The sequence below is a fragment of the Camelus bactrianus genome, chromosome 12 (assembly GCF_048773025.1).
Source record: "Camelus bactrianus isolate YW-2024 breed Bactrian camel chromosome 12, ASM4877302v1, whole genome shotgun sequence".
Lineage (NCBI taxonomy): Eukaryota > Metazoa > Chordata > Mammalia > Artiodactyla > Camelidae > Camelus > Camelus bactrianus.
Window position 1 is genome coordinate 48879534 of NC_133550.1, and position 27035 is coordinate 48906568.

The 27035-nt window shown below is 32.8% G+C and overlaps 1 protein-coding gene and 1 long non-coding RNA gene across 3 annotated transcripts in view; one reads left to right on the plus strand and one right to left on the minus strand.

Moving 5' to 3' along the window:
• The window catches only part of LOC123617994 (uncharacterized), a 268207-nt gene that overhangs the window by 219283 nt on the left and 21889 nt on the right, over positions 1-27035 (minus strand). The window lies entirely within an intron of this gene.
• Positions 1-27035, plus strand: part of PPFIA2 (PTPRF interacting protein alpha 2) — a 389231-nt gene that overhangs the window by 2494 nt on the left and 359702 nt on the right. For both annotated transcript variants that reach the window (XM_010958810.3, XM_045519411.2), the window contains exon 2: positions 1938-2188. In XM_010958810.3, the coding sequence (XP_010957112.2) occupies positions 1940-2188 (249 nt within the window). In that variant the 5' untranslated portion in view covers positions 1938-1939. The remainder of the gene's footprint in view (positions 1-1937; positions 2189-27035) is intronic.

Genomic DNA, 27035 nt, shown 5'->3' on the forward strand with positions numbered 1-27035 from the left:
TGGCTCCTGATCATGATTTCTCAGAATGACACAGCTGTTCAGTGTGTGGATTTCATGCATGGCATGTGAACTAATTGCTTTAAATATTCAAATGTGTTGGAACATGTTTTTTTGTTTCTAGTTCTTTTTTAATTAATGCAAAGAAAATTTGTAGCAGTTAGAAAATAGTCTCTTTTTTTCCCCTTTTTTTTGCGATATATCATTTGAATGAAATTCAAAATGAAAAAGATACAAAAAGTGTATTTTCATTCATTAAATGGTTAACATTAATAGCAAATGTATGAATGTGAGTGTGTGTGTTTAAATGCATGATATATATCTGCTCTGTGCTTTACTTTAGGGGGAATAAGAAATTGAACAAGTCAAGTTCTTGCCTTTGGGTAGCCCAGTGTTTTGAATGATGCTTTGATAATTCAAAGCATTATCTTGAATTGTCCTATAATTTACCTCCACATTATTATTATTATTATTATTATTATTTTTTGTATAGACTACCAGTCACAACATACCTTTCTTTGCCTTTTCAAAAGTTTCTCCTAGTTTTCAGTTGGCTCTGACCAAATAATTTACAGATAATTGAATTTTTCTCCTCAATAACCCAATTTATATGAAGAATCAGAAAAAAGTAATTAACTATTGAGCTGTTAAGTCTTGGCATTTTATTTGAAAATATCATGAGAAATATTTTCCCCAAGGACAGAAATATGCAGAAAGAAAAATGAATTGACCTTGCATTATAAAACCAAAGAATTCTTCAGGATCAACAACCCTGCCAAACCAGCCTTTCTCCACAACAGACTTCTGCAAAAGCAAGCCCTCTAATTAATAGCTGCTGGACTCAGTACAACAACTGAAATTGAGATGGGTTTGATTTTTTTTTAACATAAGATTGAAGAGAGAAAATGAGATAATTTCTGATTTTCAAAATGCCACACAATAAGTCACTGTTACACCTTTATGTCTGTGTTGTCTATTTTAAATAAATAAACAATTTAAAAATATTCTGAACAGTTCATTTATTTTATGACTGGTTGCTTCTGATTAGCAGCTAGGATGTGAAGTTACTACATTAGCTAATGTAATTTATGGCATCTGTTTTATGGAATATTTGAAAGAGTGTTAGTTTATATTGTTTGGATGGAAACCAGACAATACAGCACCCAGGAAACAAAGGAATATTAAGTGTAATTAGTAGGATAATAGCCTAAACAAATTTATGTATCTGAGTCTATTTCATAATGCTTACGTCTAAGTCAGTCAGGATCACTTACCTCTCTGCATAGACTACTGTAAGAATTCAGGAAGAAAGCATATGAAAATAATAAAATGGAAGTTGTAAAGTCTAGTAGCTTTAAGTTAGTATTAAATAATTTGTTGATAAAATTAAAAAGTAAAAGCTGACTATTTTATAAAATGAGCAATTATTTGTGGATTTTCTAAATGAAAGAATGAACATTAATTCATTCAATTATTTAAGTAATACAAACATCATTTACTTCCTACCTGTTAAATGCCAAACACTGCTTGCTGTTCAATATAATAACAAATAAGGGTAAGATGGAGGTATTAATTATAAGGTATTTGTATAGTTGCAGGGGAAGAAAGGTGTAATAAAGGTAGTAACATGTTACTATAAATTGAATTAGATTGGATAAATCATGAAAAAAAGAGTTTGAGAACTAGATGAAATCAAGATATATTTTGTAGGCAGGAGATCTGTATGTTGTCATAAAAAGAGAAAGCATGCTATTTGGAGGAAGTCAGTGAACCATATTTCATTGAGGTCAAATTTTTTAGCATGGTTGGAGTTGGGGCAGTGGGTAGAGGAGAGACAATTAGGCTGATGAACTACAAAGAGTCTGGTGAGTTGGGGGTCAGGTGGCAATATTGGAAACCTTTTCTTTACTAAGACTTCCCTCCCCTTTACTTTCTTTAAGCAATGATGTGTGAAGTGATGCCCACGATTAATGAGGACACCCCAATGAGCCAAAGGGGGTCCCAAAGCAGTGGCTCGGACTCAGACTCCCATTTTGAGCAACTGATGGTGAATATGCTAGATGAAAGGGATCGTCTTCTAGACACCCTTCGAGAGACCCAAGAAAGCCTCTCACTTGCCCAGCAAAGACTGCAGGATGTCATCTATGACAGAGATTCGCTCCAGAGACAGCTCAATTCAGCCCTGCCACAGGTATGCCTCCTGGGAGCATCTGTCCTTCCTATTGCAATTGAAAATGAGATAAGACCTAAATAAGCTTTGTTTAATTCCAATTCTTGCAACTGCTTTTCCCCTTAGCATACAGAATATGCAAATTTTGGTAAGAAAAATTTAAGAATAGATAACTAGTTCACATGAAACCTTGCCTCAAACAAAACTGTGGTATTTTGGTGGTGGGTGGTGTGAAGTGTGAGTTCCTATCTGGTCTTTCTCTTGAAAACTGTTTTTTGCTGGAGGTAGAAAACCACCTGTTGTTCAGCTTTTAATCATCAGAATGTGGGACTAAGTAGTTTTTTCTTTCTTACTTTTTAAATACTATCACGACATTTGGAAATACGTGTTTTAAATTTTCAGTTATGTGGTCTGTCTTTGGAAATGATTGTACTTTTGAAAGTCTGCTGGCCAATATTTTTTATTTGTCTTTCTTTAAAAATGCCTAACACCTTCTTAAAATTCTTGAACTTATTGATGTATTACCCTTTCTTCTGAAAAAAAAAATTCAGTTTCTTTTGTTTAAATATTTTGGAAATAGGAGAAAAGGCAAAAGTTTAGTTTTATTCTCATAAACTTAAATAGTAATAGTAATGTTGCATGTAGTAATATTATTATACAAAATAACTGATCTTTTTAATATATTTTTGTCAAGTATTTTATTTTATACAAAAATAGAACATTTTAAGGATTTTTAGCTAATTTATACACAGAGTTAGTAATGAAAATCAATTCTCTTATTTAAGAATAGCATAACTATATTTATTTTGGGTATGAGCAAAAGAATAGAATATGAGTGAGATTTTGAATAATCACTTCCCAATAAACTATATTTTTCTTTTAAATACAAGTTTGATTGGCCCTCTACTTGAAAGACAGTAGAGCAAAAGTTGAACAGTTGACCTCTCTCCATGAAGTTACATCTTCTAGGAAATATCTTTTTATAAGTATTGAAAATACATACTCAAAGTGGATAAAATTCTAAACCCAGCTATACTATTGACTTGCAGTGTGAGTGTGATGTTGAGATATTTGTGACTCTCAGATATTCTGAAAGGATTACCTAGAATGCTCTGTCACATCCCTGTTAGGTAATTCCGTAACTCTGTATAGATTACTCCTCTCCCAGTTCTTTTCATTTTCACTGTTTGTCTTGCGTTGAGATGCAATAATGCAATAGTAAAACTCTAGCCTATTGGTACACTGATTTGTTTAATCACAAAGAATGTTTTGATTCATTTCAGAAGAAGACTATCATATCGTCACCAAGATTATATTTTTTAAGTGAGACATTTCAGTCTTTGTTTTTCATAAGAATATTCATAGAATGAATACCGTCATGCTTACTCCCCTCCAAGATTATCTGAGTTGGTCAATGCTGTTGTTAAAGTGGAACCAATCCCACTACTCATTACCTTCTGTGACAGGCACAGAATAGGGCAATCATTTCTCTTTTTAGACAGAGTGTTTCATTAAGAAACCCAGGATCATAATTTTGTTGGGGGCAAGTTCAACACACTTTTATTATGTATTAACAGCAGTCATCTGAAGTTTATAATTGAATTACATAATGATTGTGTGTTCCCCATATTCTCCACACTCTTCTTGGAAGTTGACTCTCTTTTCCTAAGTGTAGGACTTTACATGTATCCTGCCTACAGATATCTTTTTATATTTTATTCAAGTTTGATGCTGTCAATTTGGGATCCTAACACTATCAAAGTGATTCTAAGAATAATTTGAGTTTTTTTCTATTCGTAAGAAAATGGGTGAGTAATTTATAAGTATGTTGTAAAAATAAAATACTAGAATAAGATATTGGGGGGAAAAGGAGAAAACTGGAGATGTTTTCATACATAATTATATTGTGTAGGTAAATTTCTTCTTAAAGGTACAGAAATGAAACATTTTAATTCTTGCATTCAGTTACATTGAAAATATAGATTATAATACATATAAATTTTAAAATTTTAATTACACTGGTGCACAGCATCTTCCAAACACTTTGTGTTTTAGAGTTCAGAATTTTCTCGATTTTCTGTATGTGTGTAATCTGTTATTATAGAACACTCCTCCAGCCAGATTCTGTGCAGCACCCTATAATTATATATGTTCATATTTCTGAAGAGAATTCTATGAATATTCCTACTGCATGGAAAACATAAAGACTATATAAGTGGTCTCATGTTAATACAGGTCTGGTTTTGCCACCAATCAAGTTTGCAACATACTCACAAATGAAATGTCAGTTTTCAGAGTGTTTAAGTTTTGGAATTATAGATTATGGATTATGAGCCTATGTATTTAGAGATATAGTTTCATAACATAGCTCTTTCATAAATACTTTAACATTTTTCAATATTTATTTGTATTTTATTATTAGAAATATTTAATACCCCTAGGAATCCATAGGTTCTTAAAGACCTAGTGATGGTCTTGACACTTTTTTTTAAGCAAGTATTTAATAACCTAATCTGTAACTTTAGGGCTATAAGTTTTCTGCAAGTAAGAGAGGAATATTCTTCTTTCATTGGTATCTTTGAAACTTTTTAAATATTTCGTGAGCACTGTACCTGCACTGCTTGGTAGCACTGAATTTGACATTTACCTGAAAGTAGAAAATGACTCCCATAACTTAAGTCTTGAGGCAGAAGTAAAGCATGTAAAATTGAAAACTACAATAACATAAAATGAAATTTGTTTTTGCAAACATGGGGTAGAATTCAGACTAGAGTCAAACTTTATGACATAGCATGTTTTCAGTTGCCTACTACGCAGTATTTTTTAGTTGTTGATGATTTAGTGCTTTGCTTTAGTCACTTTCTCTCCTATCAGTTTTTATGCACAAATGCAGCAGTGAATTTAACAATCCTAACCATATATTTTGTAGTCATATTTTTTATTTTTCCATTATGTGATTGAGTGTAACTATGCTTAAAAGAGTATTAATAATTCCACATCATTCCACATCTCTAGGCCTGGTGTTTCTCAGTTACACACTCAGTTTTCTACCTTTCTAATACACAGATCCATTTTAATATTTCACAGAATCTCAGGTTCAACATGCCTAAACTCAGTCCTCATCTGCCTCCCACTCCCTGCCTAAATCTGCTCTAACTCCTCCCTGAGACACCTGGGAGTCCTCACAGCTGAGGCTTCCTTCCTCATTTCTGAACTCACTCATCATTGGACCATACTGTTTTTACCTTTTAAATAAATCTCAAGTCTCTCTACTCTTTTCTGTTCTTTGGCACTGGGCTCTCACTGTCTTTTCTGTTCTCTGTCCTACCATTTCCACTTTTGTAAATGTGTCATGTTATATGCTTGAATAATGACACACTGTTTGCAGTGTCCTGACAAACTTCATGATATTCCATTCTTTTTCCTTCATGTATTTTCCTCTCTGCTCATATGTTCTTCCTCAGTGTCTCTGTCTTGTTCATTTCCAGTTCTCACCAAGACTTTATCTATTCTAGAAGGCCTTTTCTGAACCTCCAAGATAGGTCCTCTGTGTTTCTTACCCTTATTATTTTCTCATTCTATTATCTGTTTACGTGCCTGTTTTCTACCCTTGACAATTAACTCCTTGAGAAGAGGAGCGTATCTTTATCATCTATAACCCTCTGGATCAGGAGAGTACCAGATTCATAGTGAGGGCTTTTAAAGTAAAACTAAATTAAATGTGTATACATCTTGATGTAGAAAGAGCAAAAAGCTTGATATAAGGAAGATGTAGTTTGTACTGTGTTTCTAACATACATTATCAGCTTGAGTCAGGTCTTCAGATTTCCATGCTACAAAAGTGGTTAATACTAATACCTCACAGGGTAGTATGTGATGATTAAAAAATAATATAAGTAAAAACTAACTGATTTATAAAGCATTAAATATGGAAATGCTTGCATTTCTTTTATCCAGGATGCCGAAAGATAAACTAATTTCTATATATTTTTGAACAATTTGCTAGGAATACTGATAAAATAGTCTTTAACATTTTGGAAAACAGAGCAAAAATTTACCAATTATTAATATACTTATTAAAAATATTTAAAGGAGAGATGAAAGGAGTGAAAGTTCCATTGCAAAAGGCTATTAGATTTAAAAGTTCAAAATTTCTTTTCAGCACCTTATTTAGCAATCGTTGAGGGTCTTCCGTGTATTTAAATGGTTATGTATGTTTGTATAGGAGATAGAAAAAGATGCAACATATTTTGGTTCCCAGAGAACTTAGGAAATAGAATTGCTGTGAAAAAATATATAAATGGATCCAAATTAATATAGTACCAGAAGATTATAAAAGTACTGAAAGTATTTGCACCATAATATGACATGAGATTAACTTCAGAAAGTTTCATGTGGAAAGTGACATGAAAGAGAGATTTTTTAAGAAAAGGTTAGAAAGGTCTAGAGGGTATTCCATTTCAGGCATATAGTTGTGCAGACATGACCCTGCCATGGACATGTGAAGGGCTGGAATTCAGCCTATGCTCTGCTTTCCAGGCTAGGCTTGGGGTTCCTAATTCTCATAAAGGAGACAGATGAGCTAGCAGTGTCTCTGGTTTAAAAAGAAGACTAAATAGGAATTAAATAAGGAGCGTAACTAACATCTGTTTTTCTTGAAGGGCTGTAGGGTAGGAATGAAGTTTTGTATAATGACAGTGGAAGAATGTAGCCTGCTCATATGTGTGGTAAAAGCTAAGGATAGACGTTTACATACAGGATAATCAGTATAAATTTGAGTGAACTAGTAACATGATAAGGTAATAACAAAGGAATATTATTCTGCCATTTTAATTTAGGATGGATTATATAATACTTATGTTTCAGCTATCTGTTGCTAAAATAATGCTATGTAACAAAGAACACAAAACCTCAGTGTCATGCAAAAAGATTGGTTTATGTAATTCTGCTGACCTGGATTGGTTGATCTTGGCTGGGCTCAGTATTTCATGGCAAAATTACAGGGAAGGATGAAGCATAGGTAATAACGTTAGTGCAACTGACATATCACAAATAGGTGCTAAAAATGTCATTTGGGTCATTATTATGTAGTAGAGCTTACTGTGGTAAGGTAAGAGTTCTGGTGAGGTGTGGGAATTTGAAATAGGATTGTGAACCTTGAAACTAAGAAAGACATGTAAATGTAAAGAATGTTAAGGAGAAAGTATGGACATAGCTAGATAATGAACTAAATGGGCAAGACTTTGGACTAGAGTTGGAAGATCTGAATTTGAATTGGAATTCTTCCACTTATTAACTGAATAATCATTGGTAAGTAACTTGACTTCTTTGAAGCTGTTTCCTTAATTGGAAGGAGAGAATAATATCTACCCTAGGAGTAGTTGAAAGGAAGAGTGTGTATGTGCTTCAGAAACCCTGAACATTAAAAAAAAGTCAGGTGGTATTTTTCAAAACTTGGGATGTGTCAGTATACACACTGATGAGGAATTAAGTTAAAAGAGGCTACCTGTGGAGAAGAGGAATACATTTATATTTTCATATTTAAATTGCAAAATATTTAAGTGAAACTTACAGAGAGTGACAGAAGTCCCTTTTATTCTGGAGACACTCTAATTAGGTATCTTTTTGGCTTGCTACTTACTAGCTCAATAACCTTGGTCAAAGAAGTTATTTCAAATAATGACAGAACCTGCCTCATACAATTATTATGAGAAATAAGTAAGCTGGAACATGTCAAATGATCAATTCAGTGACTCACAGATAGTACATGCTCAATAAATTTTAAGTGCAGCTATTGGTGCTGTTATTATTACCATAGATATTATCATCATTATCCTCAGTCAACTTTAACTGCACTATTGAAAGCACTAAAAATCCTTACTCTCTGCAATCTTTATTAAATTTTGGAATCCTTTGATTTACTTTTTTTTAAAATCTTAACTGCACTCTCTTAAATGGTTTTCCCAAATTCTCCACTTCCTATACGGCCAATCTTACATGTCCCTTGATTCAGTCAAACAACACCCTTCCTGTTGTGCTGAGAAGAAAACATCTGGATTGATTACCTTCCTTTTCAATGAAACCTAATGCCACCACCCTTGTTTTCGCCCGTGTATCTGTGAGAGAAAGATGCTGAATCTTTTGCTACCTCTTACTATAGTTATTCTTTTCTTAATCTGTTTTTATTTCTTCCAGTTATTTTTCCCCTGACTAAATGAAATGGTATTCATCTGCAGCCTTCATTTCCCACTACTTATATTCCTTTATTTCTGTTTATTTGTACCTCTTTCTTTTTTTAACCCTTATGATCAGGCTTCTATCATTACCATTCTTCTAAAAATATACTCCTGTATGCCACCAATGGATACATATTTTGCAAAATTAGTGATTCTCTTTCATTCTTCATACCCTGTGGCATCTCTGTGCCAAGATACGTTATTAATTATCTCATCTTGAAATCCCCATGTACTTAACTCTTCATAACCATTCCCTTTCTAGGCTACAAGGTATGTTGTTCTTCAATTCTCATATTTTCACCCCATACACTTATAGTCATAGTCATATTTATTTACCTATGTTCTTCAATCTTAAGCATTGCCCTTCTTGTTTTAGACTAATGATGCTTCCCTCTAAGTCCTTGATCCCCTCCTTCTCATCTCCACCTTTGCTTATTTTTTTCTGTCTCCAATATCTTCAACTTTTCTCTCTCGTTACATGTTCAAGTCTATTCTTTAAAAGCACAATGATGACAAGTCTAATACCAATAAAAAAGTTCCTTGACCTGTGTCTCCACTTAGCTAATAATTTATGTTTTCTTTTCCTTTATTTCCTAACTTGTCTGTTCTCACTGTCTCAATTTCTTTGTTTTTGCTTCACTTTTTATGCAACTGAGTCTGGCTTTCCCTCTAATTCTCTGCTACAAATTATGTCACCAGTAACCAACTGATGAATGCGGTAGGTTTGTTTGATTAAAATTCACTGCAAAATTTGATACTGTGATTTATTCCCTTCTCAAAAAACACCTCCCACAACAAAAACCAAAACAAAACATTTTACTCTCTTAACTTTTATGACACCACACTGTCTTCATTCTTAAGTCATTTTTTTACTGTTTTCTCCTATTTATTTTTCCTGTAGGCAATTCCTCATCTAGCTACTTTTTAAATGTTAAATGATAAATACAAGATGAATGATAGTAATAGTTCACTCCCCTATTCCAGGCAATGTTTCCTGTAAGCATCCAGATATTAAAATGGGAGTCTGTCTTTCTGTTTGAAGGGAGGCTAAATAAGTGAGGTACAAGACTTTATTTGCAGGAGGTGCTAAGATATAATCAAACTAGTAAGTCCAGCATTAGTTCAAACTCCATTTTAAGACTCTACAAAGGTTGGTAAAGCTAGAAGAGAGAATTGTTTTGGAAAGCTGTTGGTCTGCTATGCATAATCTACCACTCTGTATATAAGGCATGGGGTGATTCCTGTTAAACTTAACCAAGTGAGAAGGGTTTCAGGGAAAACATTCAGAGAGCTTGATGTGTTTCCTCCAGAAGTTGAAGGATATAGAGGATAAAGTCTAAAAGCCACAGTTTTGGCTGGAGATGCCCCTGCCTCTGTGGTAGGCCAGAGCTGCATGTCAGGTAAGCTGCAGCTCCTCCAATATCAAGACAAAAGTTGGTGATCTTTTGAAGAGAACATGGGACCCTTAAAAGGGGAGCTTACTTAGGGTTATCTTTGTGTAAATCCACAGAGTAAGTAGACTGTTAGAAGCCCAGGTTTCCAAATGGTGAACGATGAGTGACAAATTGGGAGATGGATTCCAGAGAAGAGACTGAGAGCAAATCAAGTAAAAGTGGGGAGAAACCTACAGAGTGGTTCTTGGAGAAAGCCACAAACACACTCTAGCAGGAGGATCCTTGATTGTGTATTTGCCATTTAGAAAGCTGTGACCATGGATGACAACTGGGTCACCCACATACCACTGTGATCTTTCTCTCAAATTTCCGCTTCATAGGTCCTCATTCTACAAGGGTCAGAAACTGTTGCTTTGGGTGGGGGATGTCAGAGTTAAGAGAGGCTACCATGCCCTATTCCTCCAGTGCAGACTTACCACAAAGCCTGAAACAAGCCTGAACTGTGTGCAAGGAGGGGAAAGCTTTAGGTTGGATAGGAACTCACAGCTGGTATATTACGCAGTCCCATATTGAACTAGAACCATGAAATCGTTAGACTTTTTAATTTCAAAACAAAAGGACACATAGTTTATTTCCTAAGCATGAGCAGAAAAGCTAAGATACCTGTCTGATTTCATTTGGGTTAATTTCTTCACCTGAGGGAATCAGAGGAGATGTAATAATGCTAATTTCTGAATCCAGCTCATTCATTAAACTGGTTGGATATATTATCTCAGTTAACACTCAAAACATTCCAGTGAATTTATCACTATTATTCCCACTTTACAGAAGATAAAACTGAGGCACAGAGAAGTTAAGTAATCTGTTCAACCAGGATTCCATTTATGGCTTACTTTTGTTTTACTCTGATCCATATCCTTTATCTCATTATGTTAATCTAGATTTAAAGAACTATTAAGCTTCTCTGGAAACCTTTTTTAGGAGACATGGGCCACTGAAAGAATTTCTCATGACTACTCCCAAGTTCTAATAAGCAAACAAAATTATTATTAATGAAAATGTGAAATGATTATTAGACTTAGTATAATTATACTGAACACAATTATTTAAGGATCCCAAATCCTCATATTTATGATACCATGAATTTGCCTTTTTATGTATGGAGTGTACTTTATAGTCCATTAAGTCCATTTAATAAGGAAGAGAGTATAGGTTCCATGGAAAAATATTTAACTAGAAATTATAGTACCTGGATATCAGTTTCAACTTTGCCAAACCCTGTGACAATAGAAAACCACTGAACTTCTTATACTTCTGTTAACTTACTTATAAAAGAGTGAATTCTATACCCTTAACATGTTATACACTTTTGCCAATTTCAAATGATTATAAAGGGCATACACCTTACCTTTATTAATTTAGTCAGAGCTATTTAATAAACAATTATTATTTATTCAAGAAATATTTTAGGGCCTACTCTGTGTTAGGTTCTGTGCTTACAGTAGAGTGTTGCTTCACATATATTATTTATCTTATATATGATATGATACAATATATGTTATATATCTTATCTCATATATTATATATGCATCATATATATATGTATATAATCTTAAGAACTTGGCCAAATATGGTTTTTAGGCATATGTTGTGGTAATAAGAAGGCAATGCCTACAATTCCATAAATATTACATTTATTTATAAATTCTTTGAAACTGACCATTATTTCTAGCTATTTCATTGTCTTTTATCCTCTACTGTGATGAATTGTCCATATTCCTAGAATAGCCCAGTTCCCTCTCTGGTGTTCCAGATCTCATCCCCTCTTGCTATTCCAGGACAAAACTTTTTTCCCTCTTTTTCTTATGTTACCAATATTTCCATCTCTAATGGATTATAACCAATACCATTAAATATTCTTGTATTTCTCCCACTTAAAAAATCTATTAACAACCCTGTCCTACCAAGCTATCACCCATTTGTCTATCTTTCCCTTTGCAGCAAGAGTTAAATTTTTTTTCCTACACTTGTTCTAATTTCTCTCCCATCATTTCTCTTGAAGCCACACCACTCAGGCATTCACTACATCAATTTCATCTAGACTGCTCTTGCAAGCATTAATATTACCTCCGTATTGCTAAATCCAGTAATCAATTCTGTTTCCATTTTGTTTATCAGTGGACAGGATCTCCCCTGCTTCCTTGAAACACATTCTGCATTAGGCTCTAGGACAGCTCACTTGCCTCGTTTTCCTCCCACCTCATTGGTCACTCCTCAGTCTTTCTTGTTAGTTACTCCTCATCCTCCTGGCTCATTAATACTTGATTAGTTCTGGGCTCAATTCCTGTACCTTTTCTCTTTTAATCTCTACTGATATCACTGAGGATCTCTTCCATCTCCTGGCCTTTAAATACCATCTAAATGTTGATGACACTGGAATTTACATTTCTAATCCAGACATTTCCTCTGACTTTTAGACTGATACTATCAAATGTAGAAATTTAACGTATCCAAAACTGAGTCCATGATCTTCACTTAGTCTTCTGCATCTCAATTAAAAGCAATGTCAATCTTAGATTGGCTTAGGCCAAAACCTCAGTGTCTTATTTCTCTTATATTCTGTATTCAATATAGCAGTTAAGCCTCTTGTTCTGTCTTCAAAGTATATGTAGAATTGAACTACCATAATCACCTCTATAACTGCATCTTTTTTTTTCACTTTCCATTCCACCTTATTCTTTTATTTTTTTTTAAATTGAAGTATAGTGAATTTACAATGTTGTGTCAAATCCTAGTATACAGCATAGTAGTCCAGTCATATATATACATATATATATTGGTTTTCATATGCTTTTTCATTATAAGTTTCTACAAGATATTGAAGATAGTTCCCTGTGCTATACAGTATAAACTTATTGTTTATCTATTTTATATACAGTAGTTAGTATCTGCAAATCTCGAACTTCCAATTTATCCCCTACAACTGCATCTTAAAAGATGGAGACCAGGATTTTCCTAACTGGTCTGCTTGCTCATATCCTTGCACCTTATCAGTCTATTGGGAAAAGAACAGCAAGAGAGATCTTGATTCTGACAAAAGGTAAGTCAGATTTTGTTCCACATCTGCTCAAATCTCTGAAATGCTTTCCATCTCAGTGTAAAAGCGCAGGTCTTTGGTTCAGAGGTCTAACATCTGCCCCTCCTCTTTACCTGTCTGATATCATCTTTTGCTGTTTTCTAGCTCACTAACTCTACTCCTGCCATCCTGATCTTATCGCTGTTCAAGATGTCAGATATTCACCTGCCTTAGAGACTTTGAACTGGCTCTTCCCTAGGCCTGGGAAAGTTGCTCCCCATAAAACTATGTGGCATGTTCGCTCAGCTCATTCAGGGCCTTACTCAGATATCACCTTCTCAGTGAGGCCATGCTTGATCACCTATTTATAAAGTTATAACAGCCCCTCCTTAATACTCCCAGGCCTTCTCTGCTTTCACTCCACAGCGCTTATAAACATCCAACACAGTGCGTATTTTATTTCTTTGTCTTGTTTATTATCTCTTTCTCCCTCCACTAGATTCTTTGCCCTGAAGCCAAGGGATTCTTTTTTAATGGTTCACAGCTGTAATTTCTGCCTACAACAGTATCTGGCATTTAGTTGTTCAAAAATACTAAATAATAAAATGAAAACAAAAATTATTCCTTTGCTTGTTGAACACATTCTCTATATTCTGTGCTTATTTGACAAGTTATATAGTCATAAACATATTAGACAGAATCTGTTAGATATCTTGATAAAATAAGAGAACATATACAATTTATAGAGTTTTATGGCTAAAGTGTTTATAATGCTAAAGTCATAAATATATGTGAGGCTGATGTTGATACTGCACTTCAAAGCCCCTTCTAGAATGAAGTAGGTTTTATGTCAAGATGTGGTGACATTTTGAATATTTTAAAAATCAGAGCATGTAAGATCAGAATGTAAATGACTTACTTTGAAGATATGAATAAGAGATATTAATCCAAGTTTTTTTGACTTCATATTCCATTTCTTTTCACAATTTTTATGTCCTTTTACTAAGGAGTTTATTTCTTAAATTAAGCCAGTTTTCAAAAAAGAAATGGAATAAAGAGCTTTGTGATATTATAATACCACTACCACTATTTAATATCTATATCTGACTTTCATTTTATGAAAAAACAAAAATAAAAGTAGAACATTTTGGTTCATTTTTATTTTTGAAGCAGTTTATTATCATTATTTTTATTGCTTACTCTCACTCTCATTCTCTCAAAAAGAATTACATTAAGAGAAACACAGCTATTTGTATCCTCAAGATGAATTTCTAACCTGTTTGCCACTAAATTTTATAGTCTAATTTGGTATACTTAATATTAATTATTAATCATACATATGATTCATTTGTTTTTGCTAATCTTTGAAGAGAAATTCTAGATTAAGTAACAGAGATGTTAAAATTCACATTTTTTACTTTTCTTGGATATTTCTCTTCATAGCCTTAAGGTTTAAAGCTAGGTAGCAACCAAAAAAATGTCTAGTTTGGGAAAACAGAGTTTAGAACTACCATTGTGGAATTCTTTTAAAACATGACTATCCACTCCTAGCTAACTATATTATATATCTTTGTATTGATCCCTGAAATGAAGTTTATAAAACAGTGACTCTGTATTGGCTTATGCTGCATGGCCCTTAGTAAGTCCTTAATATTTCTTGTCTGATCACTTAAGTCATAAAGATTATGCGATTTAATCTTAGTGAAGATTAGCAGGCCAAAGGTACGTAGGACCTGAATTTTAAATTACTCTCTGAATTGTAATTCAAATTTTATTTGTGACTCTAGTAATTTTTTTTTACATCAAAGTCCTCTAATTTCCTCCAAACATGACAGAATTTATTGAGTAAGATTCTGAATGATAGGTCATTTCTTTCTCCTTGAATTAGGACACATTTTCCCCCAAATGAAAATTTTAAATCTTTTTTTTTTTTTTGCCTCTCATGATGTCAGATCCTTTACACTAGAACTCAGAATGGGTGCTATGGAAATAAGGTATATCTCATCTCTCTTGGCTCCCATCCCTTCCTCTTACACTTCCTGGGAGGTAGTCAGGTTGTCTTCAAAAACAAATTATCTGGATTGACAAATATTCCTAGTGCATTTGGCAGAAGATGACTTCTGCTTTGAAGCTTTCTTTGCTTGCAACCTTGTTATGTTTGATGTTAATTAGAGGAAATTATTCAAAAATGGATGTCATTAGAATTTGACACTACATTGTTCTACAGTAAACTAATTTTTCTGGATTATTTTTACCTATGATCCTTCCTTTTTATGCCCACGTTTAGGGTAATCTGCTTTAATTAAGATATGTAAAACTTTGGCTCAAAATTTTATCTATTCTAGTGAGAGTTTAGAAAAGACATTTATCTTTTGGTGACTTACAACAGATTTTTAATTGACCAAGTTAAAAAAAATGCTGGTTATTAATTTTAAAGTTTTTTATGATGGTCTTACCTAGTGATCCATTTCTATAATAAAGGGGATCAATTAGTTCCAAATAATAGCAAGATTATTTTACCCTTGTTTATTTTGTATATGGGAAACAGTATTTAACAATTCTTATTTAAAATGTCATTTAAAGCATTTTCTTGTCTGGTATATACTTTTCTTAGAATATGGTCCTATGAACTATATTCAAGCTGTACAAAATAATCCATGGCAATCCATTGCTAGAGTGAGAAGAAACTTATCTACTAGTATCTTTTTTAGTCTGAGAGACATGATCTCTAAAATCACATTTTTAAGTAACATTGTTAAGTAAATTTAATTTTTCTTCTAAAAATGTAACTTCATTTTCCAATTGCAAGTCTAAAGTTTTATGTTTGGTATAATCACAAGTTTTAATGACTCCCAATGTGATGATAGATTTTCTACTTCTCTTTATAATTCTAATAACTTTTGCATATGTTTTGAGACTATTAGTTGTATTAGACTGTATCACTGTTTTCTCTTCATGGCCAATTTAACATTATGTCATCATGAAGTATCCTAGCCCGGCATTGTCTTACAAATTCTACTGTGTCTGATTTTAATAGTATTATAACAGATTTATTTTTTGTCAGTGTTTGCACTGGGCACCTTTTTCTATCCTTTTACTTTCAGTATGTGTATCTGTGTCTTTACATGTATCACCATGTATCACCCACAAATAGCAAACAGTTTCTAGATTTTATTTTTAAAGCAGTCTATCAGTCTTTCTCATTTAATTATTTAGTCTCTTTATATTTACTGTGATTACTTGTACATTAGTAACTTAATCTACTATCTCACTAAGGGATTTCTCTTTTCCCTGCATTTTTATATTCCTATCGTTAACTAACATTTCATGTCTCCTTTGAATTGATTGAATATTTTTTTTTAATCACTGAATTTTTCCCCTCTATTACTCTGGCAGTTTACACCCTTTTGCCATTATTTTAACAGGTAATGTACAAATTGCAACGTCCATCCTCAGTGTACCAAAGTGTAATATTAATGTGTACTTTTCCTGCTTTATATTTCCATGTGTGTGATGTGCAGATATTATTTTGTAGTTGTCTACAGTTAATATTTCTTTAGGTTTATTAACGTATTTACCATTTGTGTTACTAATCACTCTCTGGATCTCAAGTCTTTGTGTGAGATAATTTTTATTTTTCCTGAAGAAAAGCCTTCAATATTTCCTTCATGTATGTCTTAAGATGACTGATTTCTCAGCTTAGGACTTTCTGAATATGCCTTTATTACACTTCTATTCCCAAAGGATGTTTTCACTGGATATAGAATTTTAGGTTAGTGATTATTTTCTTTTGGGACTCTTAACATATAATTTTATTCTGACCATCATCGTTACTATTGAGAAGGCAGTTGCCAATTTACTTGTTGACTCTGAGGGTAAATGGTACTTTTTTGTTTGTTTTTCTTTTTAGCTGCTTTAAAGACTTATTTTTAGGAAGTTTTACTATCATATGCTTAAATGTATTTCTTATTATTTTTCTTTTTTCTTGTCCATAGGGACTTTTGACATTGTCAGTTAATGCCTTTTATTAGTTTGGGAAAATTTTTCTCATTTTTAAAAATATTGGCTACTGTCGCCTTCTGTTTTCCCTTTCATTCTGGAATTCTACTTCCCATATGCTTATTCTTCTCATTTTATATTCTATGCCTCTTGGCCCTTTTCTGCATTTTGTTCTCTTTGTCTCTCTATGATTCATTAGGAATCTTATTCGTAACTATCTTTTGGTTCACTAATTTTTTCTGTTGTATCTAATTTACTGATGAGCCCATTTATTTGGTTCTTTATTTTGTTTACTGTCCTTTTCAATTCTACAATTTCCACTTGTTTCATTTTTTAATTTCCAATTTCCTGTGAAAATTTACAATCTTATCTTTTATCACCTTGATCACTGGAGGCACAGTTATTTTGTCTTTTAGATAACTTCAATATCTATAACTCCTATGATCTATCACATCTCATGTGCATGGTTATTTTTGACTGTGTGGCAGTCATTTTATTTGTAAAATTGTTAGTGGAAGTCATTTTAGTTCTAGAGCTTTATTATTTTTCTCTAAAGGGAACATCTGTTTGTTTTGGCCAGGTGGCTGAGGAAAATTACAATCCTTAATCACCTCTATTCAAATAATTCCTGGAAAGATCCATCATCCAGGGATTGTTTCTTCTAGAGTACAGCTCTTCAGAGTCTCAACTACAAATGAGGAGGATTCACCAGGGCCAATCCATCTTGACAGGAATTGACTCCAATTCCTGTCCCTCTAACTCCATGAAGCTGCCAAGTGTGCTAAGCTAGCCCCTCTAAAATTAGGAAAAGAGAAAACTTAAATGTCTGAGACGTAACTTTCCCCCAACCCTAAACTCCCAATCCTTCACTATCTTTTTTTTGTTATATTAGGTTATAAGTGAATCTAAAATTTAAAAATTAGGGAACATTTGTAGATCAATAAAGCTGGTCCAATTTGCACAGTCTGCCATAAGTCTATGAGCTTTAATGAGCTTGGTAAATGTAATTAATCAAAAAGACAGCTTAAAGCAATTTTCTTAAAATAAACATGTCCATTTTTGTGAAAAAATAATCAATTATTTTTCTTAATTCATTTTCTGATGTACTCCTAGTCTTGTTACCTATTCCTGCTAGGATTTTGTATGTCAATAACTATTCCAACAGTGTTCAAAATAATATGTTTTTCCTCAAGCATTTCCTCCTTCACATACATTCTCCCTGCAGCTTCAAAATTATCTATTTAAAAAGCAAATCTGACTATGCTACTCCCTTTCTTAAAATGCTTCCGTGCCCACAAAAAAACCCCCCAAAACAAACAAAAAACCTCTCAAAACTACTCAGAACAATAAACTAATTCATTAAGGTCACAGACTAAAAGATGAAGATACAAACATTGGTTGTGTTTCTATATAGTATCAAAAAGTAATCAAAAACAAATTAAAACAATTTCAACCACAGTAGTATCAAAAATAGTAAAATAATTGAGAATAAATTTAACAAAATACATAACCTTTTACGTATTAAAACTTCAAACTGAAAACACACACTGAGAATAACAAAATATTGCTAAGAAAAATTAAAGGAGATCTAAACAGATGGAGAGCCATTCCACGTTCATGTCTTAGAAGACTCAAAATTAAGATAGCACATATGCACAGATTGGTCTATAGATTGCGCACAATTCCTATCAAAATGTCAGCAGGCTTTTTTTCAGGAAGGGAGAAGTTGATTCTAAAATTTATGTGGAAAGGCAAAGGACCTAGAATAGCAAAAACAATCTTGAAGTGTGATAGCAAAGTTGAAGGACTTATACTTACTAAGTTCACAACTTATCCTAAAAGTGCTGTAGATATCTTAAAGATAAACATCCTTGAAATAGATTAAGTATAGATATAAGGATAGAACAATGGAAAACAAGAGAAAGTACAAAAACAAACTCCTAGATTTATGGTCAATTGATTTTCAACAAATGTTAAGACAGTTCAATGTGGAAAAGATAGTCTTTTCACCAAATGATGCTGGACAAATGTTAAGACAGTTCAATGTGGAAAAGAAAGAAAAGATAGAAAAACAAATGATGCTGGAATAATTAGATATTCACATAAAAATATTCATTCATGTTTTTATCTCATATCATACACAAAATATAACTCAAAATGGCCCAGAGATCTAAATGTAAGAGTAAAACAGTCCACATTTTAGAAGAAGAAAAATAGGAGAAAATCTTTCAGACCTTGGATTAGGCAAAGATACATGACCTTTAAAAACATAATCCATAAAAAACTGATAAATTGTACTTCATCAAAATTTTAAAAAATTATACTTTATAAGGCAAACTAAGAAAATAAAAAGACAAAGACAACTGAGAAAGTATTCTCAAATAATTTATCTGTTAAAGGACTTGTATTCAGAATATACAAGGAACTCTCACAGGTCAATGATAAGAACATAACTAAAATATCCCTAAACAGAAAGTAACATCAGCAGCATGTCCCACTAATATTCCCTCACTCATACATCCCCCATCTACAACGACAGTTTGGCCTCCATTTGTGGGTTAAAGTGACTTTGTGGAAGCTGTGGGATCCAGTACCATATGCCAAGGGACCTGGAAGGAATCTCACCCACTTGCACATTGGGTAATAGGCATACAGACCTTGGTCCCAACTGTAGATCCTGCAGTGGCCCATGAACTGTCACCAGCCCCTCTTGACTGTGGTCCAGGGGCCTCTGGAAGACACTGCCTTAGACAATCACCCACAATCGAGAGAGCCTTTGTGGAAGTACAGGCTTCCAGTGGACAAGAATTCAGTCATGAGAGAGAAAGAAGGAAATCCTTCCATTTGCAACAACATGGATGGAACTTGAGGGCATTATGCTAAGTGAAATAAGCCAGACAGAGAAAAACAAATACTATACGAAGTCATTTACATGTGGAATCTAAAAAAGCCAAAAATTAAAAAAAAAAAAAAGACTGTAGAATGGTGGTTGCCAGGGGCTGGGGGATGGTATGTGGAGGAAGAATGGGGAGACGTTGCTTCAAGTTACAAGATGAATAATTTCTGGGGATCTAACGTATAGCATGGTGACTATAGTTAATAATACTGTATTAAATACTTGAAAGTTGCTGAGAGTGTAGATCTTATATGCTCTCAGCACTAGGAATAAATGGTAATTATTTGAAGTGATGGAGGTGTTAACTAATCCTACTGTGGTAATCATTTTATGATGTATAAGTGTATCAAGTCATCTTGTTGTACACCTTAAAGCTACACAATGTTATACATTAATTATATCTCAATAAAGCTGGAAAAAATAGATACTGGAAAATTAAAAATTTGGCAAAAAATTTGAATAGATGTTTTACCAGTCATGATAAATGGATGTCAATGAGCACATGTTAATATACTCAGCACCTTTAGTCACTACGAATTTCAAATTGAAACCAAATGAGATTGTACTTTACACCCATGAGAATGTTATAATAAAAAAGACAGCCAATACCAAGTATTGATGATGTTGTAGAGAACCTAGAACGTCCATAAATTAATTGCCATTTAATATGGTGCAACCACTATCAAAACCATTTTGATGGTTTCCTAAAAAAGTTAAACATAAATTTCCCTCTTAGAAATCTACCCAAGAGAAATGAAAACATATATCCACATACAGCCTGTTTACAAATGTTCCTAACAGCATTATTCATAATCGCCAAAAATGGAAGTGGCACAAACATCCCTCAACTGGCAAATGTGTAAATGAAATACTGTATATCCATACAGTGAAATGCTGTTCAGCAATACCATTAACAAACCACTGATCCTACAGCATAAATGAAGCTAAAAGGCATCACACTAAGTGAAAGATGTCAGCCACAAAAGATCACATAGAGTATGATTCCGTATGTATGAAATACCTAGAAAAGGCAAAGCTATAGAGATGGAATGTAGATTAATGGTTTCCTAGGGATGAGGTGGGACTATGAAGTGACTGAAAATGAGCACTAGGGATCTTCCTGGGGTAATAGGAATATTCTAAAATTGTATTTTGGTGACAATTATATAACTTTGTTAATTTAGTAAAATCATGGCATTGTATACTTCAAGCAGATGAATTTTATGGCGTTTAAGGTATTACTCAATGAAAATGTTAGAAAAATACGTTCCCATGGCTCCCAGTCTTTCATCTAGGACAGTTTTCACAAACTTGACTGAAAATAAGAATCACAGTGCATGCTGACAATGACATCATCTTCTCTGCTTATTTTATTTTCATATTTTTAACAATCACTTTGGATAACTCATATAATTAGATTTGGAAAACACTAATCTGGAAAATAAATTATTAATCTTCTCACTGTATCTCTAAATCTGATCTCAAATCTGCCTCTCTTCCTCCTCATATTCTGCCACTGTCTGCCTCAGAACTTAAAATACAAGATACAATAAACTTATTATGTCTTCCTCAGTGTCAATTCATGTATTTTTTTCCTCCAAATGCAATGTAATCTCTGAGAATATAGAGATTTTGTCTTAAACTTCCGTATCTCCCAAAACTACTAACATAGTGCTGAGTCTGGTTTTATCTGCACTTAAAAGTTGTTAGATGTTTGAAGAGGTTCACCTGGTGTTAAAGAGAAATTCAAACTATGAGCATCACATGCATAGGGCGAGCACCCATCATTTTTACCACAGCATTCTCAGATGTGAGTGTCAATATGCACCCTCAAATAGAAAACAGTGGTATCATGAGACCATAGTTTTATCTAGGACAAGTACTGGTTATTTTCAAGCTGGGAGACATTGCATTCCTCAGTGATTTTACATATTTTCAGAAGACAAAGATCCCTAATCAAAACATTATAATAAAATGTGTATGCTATAGAGAGGCATTTGACTAGTAGTAAAGGAACACAAAGGATTGGCATTTATGTTAATATGAGGGTTTATTGTATTTTGCTTATGAAATGAAAAGGACGAAAAATGCCTCTACCTTCATGGGATACTTAGCTTTTTTGAGGTGACTAACGATTAAACCTATATTTATGATTATATGTGATAGAAGTTTAACATTGATAGAAGTATGCAAATATTGAACAAGAGCTCAGAGTAGTGGAATGGAGGAAGAGAAGAAGCATATTGATCACATACTTTATTTCCAAGTACTATATTAGTTGACTCCTTCAAATTTTATTTTGTCCTCATGAGAGTCCTGAAAGTTATCTCTTTAATTCTATTTTATACACAGTAAGATAAAACCTCGGGGAAGTATGCTTTTTCTTTCACATTACTGGTAAGTGTCAGAAGCAGGATTCAAATGCAGGTTTCCCTGATTATTTTTTTATTTATATTTATCTATTTAAAATTTTTATTTATTATGGTAAGGATACTTAACATGAGATTAACTCTCCTAGTTTTTTTTTACATGCACACTACAGAATTATTAATTATAAGCACACTGTTGTACAGCAAGTTTCTAGGACTTATTCATTTTGCATAACTGAAACTTTATACCATTGTACTTTAAAATACAATCTCTCTCTTTTTTTAAAGAATGCATTTTTAAACTGAAGTACAGTTGATTTACAATGTTTTGGGTGGATAGCAAAGTGATTCAGTTATACATATATTTGTATTCTTTCCTAGATTATTTTCCATTACAGATTATTACAAGATATTGAATGTAGTTCCCTGTGCTATATAGTAGGTCCTTGTTGTTTGTCTGTTTTATATACAGTGGCGTGTATCTGTTAATCCCAAACTAATTTATCCCTGCCTCCAAATGCAATCTCTCTTAAAGCACTTATAATTTTAGAGCCAAAGGTAGTCAAAGATAGTCAAGAACAATACTAAATACTTCATACTTAATAACTGTTTTATAATTCTTGAGAAATTACTTAACATGAAAGTTTATCAAAGAAGAAAAGATTATTAAGGATGATGACTCACAGTTTAGAACCAGAATTTTATATATTTCATCATCATAAACAAATATAATGCATATAATCCTACTATATAGAGGTCTCATAGAGATTGTTATATTGATTCATAAAATCTCAGTAAGAAATTTGTAAAAAACAGATCAGATGTAACAGATCAGAGAATTTTTTTTTCTGATGCTCTCAGCTGATTTTCAACATAGTTTGTGACACATTTTGCTGATTTTCCATTTTGAGTCACATCCTGACCTTGTTCAATTTTTATTCTTGGAAGTTGTTTTCTTGTGTATTGCTTTTTTTTTTGTGCTTTGCAGAAAATGTTCAGGTATTTAGTATTTACACCTACAATTACTTAAAGTTCAACTTAAATGGATCTGTATCATCTCTTATGCTAGGGGAGAGATACTTTTCTCAAAATTAGACTCATACTATGTGTAATTTTGTATGCAGCTTTTCTCGTTTAACATATCTTGAGTAATTTTTCATACCATTAATTTTTTTTTTTTTTGCTTTGGCTGTTGATCTGGGTTTGTTTGCATTACTCTCTGAAGTATATGTAAGAAATATAAATTATCTGTAATTAAACTAGTGGTTCCTGTTTCTCTCTGAAAAAAAATCATCTAATTTCCTTTAGCAAAATCAGGAGAGTAACTGCATCATTTTTTGCATAGCCTCTAAAAAGGAAGAATTAAATACTTCTCTATTCTTACTCTTTTCCCATATTGAACTTTCCCATCTGTCTTAACATAAATTGATACTTATTATTAGAAACTTTTATACATTACTTTTACTCTAATATATATGATCTATACTTGCATTCAGGGTTGCTACTTCTGTTTAAAAAGCCACTTCTGTTTAATATGTTTGAATGTTTGTATCATTCTTGTATACATCATTTATCCATTTTTATATTTTCAACCTCTGATTTCATCACTAGGCCAGATGGTATGTAACCTTAAGTAAATTTTCTAGGAAAGGTATTGGAGTGGTGGTATATTTTCTGAGTCCTTATATATATTATAGTTTCTATTGACTTTTTATAAATTGGTTAAATTCCATGTTTTTCACTTAAATTCCTCATATCATGTTGTGACATTGGTTATAATAATTGACTTTCATCTTTTCATCATATTTTCTAAATTTTTTTAGATTGCTCTTCATGCACCCCAGCACCACGAACTCTTCATAGTGACTAGAATCAAAAACAGAAATAATAGCTACTATTTGAGAGCTTGTGTTCCAGACACAGTTCTTAGAACTTTAAATATATAACAGTTAATCTGAACCACTACTCTGTGGACTAGAGGTTCTATCATTATTCGTCTTTTACAGATGAGGAAACTGGCATGGAGAAGGGTTAACTCACCTTCCCCAGGGTGCAAAAGTAGTACATGACAGAGTTCCAATTCTAACTAAGGAAGTCAGATTTCTGAACTCTCACACTGACCACCAGGCTATACGGGTATACTCATATACCAGTACACAATTTTTAATACTATTTCAAACTTATGTATCCTACAATTAACTGAAATATCCTAAAAGGGAATGTTTTCCTTTCTGTTAAGATATTAGGAAAATAAAGCCATTTTGTGAAACATGAGACACTGAGGTCCTCAGGCTCTAGACCTTGACATACAAAGAAAAGGTATTGCCTATGAAATTTGAAGTTGAGATTTCAAGTTACATCAACTTATCAAACCTCTTCACTACAGATTCTTCATTATTGAAGAGTTAATTAAGTTCACATCCATAGCCAAGAAAAATTAGCAAAAAGGACTGAGCCTTCAGATTCAAGTTATTTCACACTGTCACGGAAAAATGCAGACACACTGGAAAGTTATGGTTCCAGTCTTACTTCTCCCAGACAGACCAGAGACAGTCTTTTAACTGCTAGGTTTGAATAAGAAAAATAGAGCAATAAAAGAGAAGACAGCATTTTTGAGCAACCAGCACCGACCTATCAGAGCAGCATCCAAAAAGCAGAACTTCTAAAGGCAAAGACTGCATTTCAACTGAGCTTCGTAGCAGTGTTGGCAGTCGTGTTAGCATATAGAAGTGGTGGCAGTTGCAATCAGAGTTAGCTGTACCAGGGTGTAAGGAACGACAGAGAATGCTGACTTTTTTTTTGTGATCATTAAAGAATACCACTTGAGAGTATAACAATTTCACTGTGCTTTTTAAAGATTTTATTTTAGTTGCTGGTGTCTATTTTTTATCTTAATTATTTATAACCCTAGGGAAAGTCATGACTATTTTACAATAGAAACTTCTCAGAAGCAAATCCTGTATCTGATTCACCTTTGGGTATTCCCAACACGGTATATTATCTAGTACATTGTAACTTTCTTGCAAATTTTTGATGAAGGAGGGTGGGCAAAAGCAAGTTTCAGTGAGTTTTAGAGAAGATGAATTGAGTAGAATTAGAGATTTCAAGTACAAAGATATGTTTCAAGAAATTTTGCTATTAAGTAGGAAGATACAAACAAGTGGTAGCTGATGAGTAAAGTGGACTCAAGAGAAATAAATGTTTTCTTTTTCTTCCAGATAGAATAACAGGATGTTTTTATACTGTTGGTACTGATGGGAATAATCTCCATAAATTTGTGATGTATGAAGGGGGGGGCTTCCTGGAGTTACATTTTTGAAGAGGTTGATAGGGAACGTAATGGGAATGAGAGAATACATAGTTTTTTTCTGTGATAGTAACTGAGATGTTAAGGTATGTCAGCAGAGGTGCTAGTGGATGGGCAGACATGATAGGTAAGCCTGAGAAAGTTCTCTGCTGGTTACTTTGGTTTTCTTCCTCTGGTAGGGAGCAAGGGCATCAGCTGAGACTGAATATGGAGGACAAGTTGGGGGTAGAAGAGAAGACTTGGAATACTTTTCCAAGAGAGTGAAGGAAAAATGAATTAGGATGTAGAGCATGATTGCTAAAAAGCATTAAGGGTCCTATTAAGGTTTGTTTATAATTATTTACCTGTTATTATTTATAGTTATATAAATTATAACTATAAATTATTTAAGTTATTATAATTAGTACCTATTATTTACCTGTTATTTTTTCTTTTTCACTGTGTGCACTTATGTATTTGCCTCCCTCTTTTTCTCTTGATTAGAATACTCACAAGGTTATCTTTTTTTTTTAACCTTACTTTCATTTGGCTTATCAGTTTTGTAATACTGTTTCCTTATTCATCAATTTCTTCTTTTTACCATTTTAAATATATTATTCTCTCTTCTATACTCTTCCATAGATTTACCATCTAGTTCTTTTTTGAACTTTATTAGTTGGATGTTTAATTCACTTATTTTCAGCTTTTCTTCTTCATTAATATGGGTATTAAGGATTTTTTAATTTTTTCTGAGAACTGTTTGGTTTCTCTCCAATAGGTTCTGAAATATAGTACCTAAAATATTCTGAAGTTTTTAAAAATTGAGTAATTGATTAGTTTTGAAATTTTCAGATGAAGAAATATTTTTGGTTCCTTTTCCAATTTTATTTGTATTTCTATCTTTAATACATTCTGATCAGAAAATATGGTTTCTACTAGTGCCAATTTTCAAATTACTGATTTTTTTATGTTCTAATATGCTAAATTTTATAAACTCTCTAAGGCAATTAGGGAAAAATACTGTTTTTCCAGGTAGAATTTAATGTATATATCATGTAGACCTGTCTTATTATGTTATGCAGTTCTTTTAAATTGTTATTTAATTTTGGTACAATTGATCTCACGTGAACTGAGAAAAAGCTGAATTAATTATATAGGAAATTTAATAACACTTTGTCATTTCTTATAACTACAAAGCTTTCAAGTTATCAGCCATATATGACATAATGACATTTTGAAAGTTACAAGTACAATTAACAATCACTATTAATAATGTCAAATACAATCTTTTAAAAGAAGATATTCTACTAATCTTTAGTGCTATTTTTAAGATTATTCAATTTAGAAATAAAAGTTTGTAACCAAACCAAAAGATGACTGGAAATACTCTCATATGAAACAGGGATACTTTTTTTCCCTCTAGTATTTGCAGATTGCTCAATTATTTAAAATAAACAAAATACTAACAGTTTGAAATTCTCTAAATTGTGCTTCCATCTTAGACATTTTATTGACAATTTAGATACAATTAACAGAAAATACCACTTATAATTTATCTCATTGAGAAGTGTCTTTTAATTTTAACCTCTAATTTGTGCCTTCAGATGGAAAG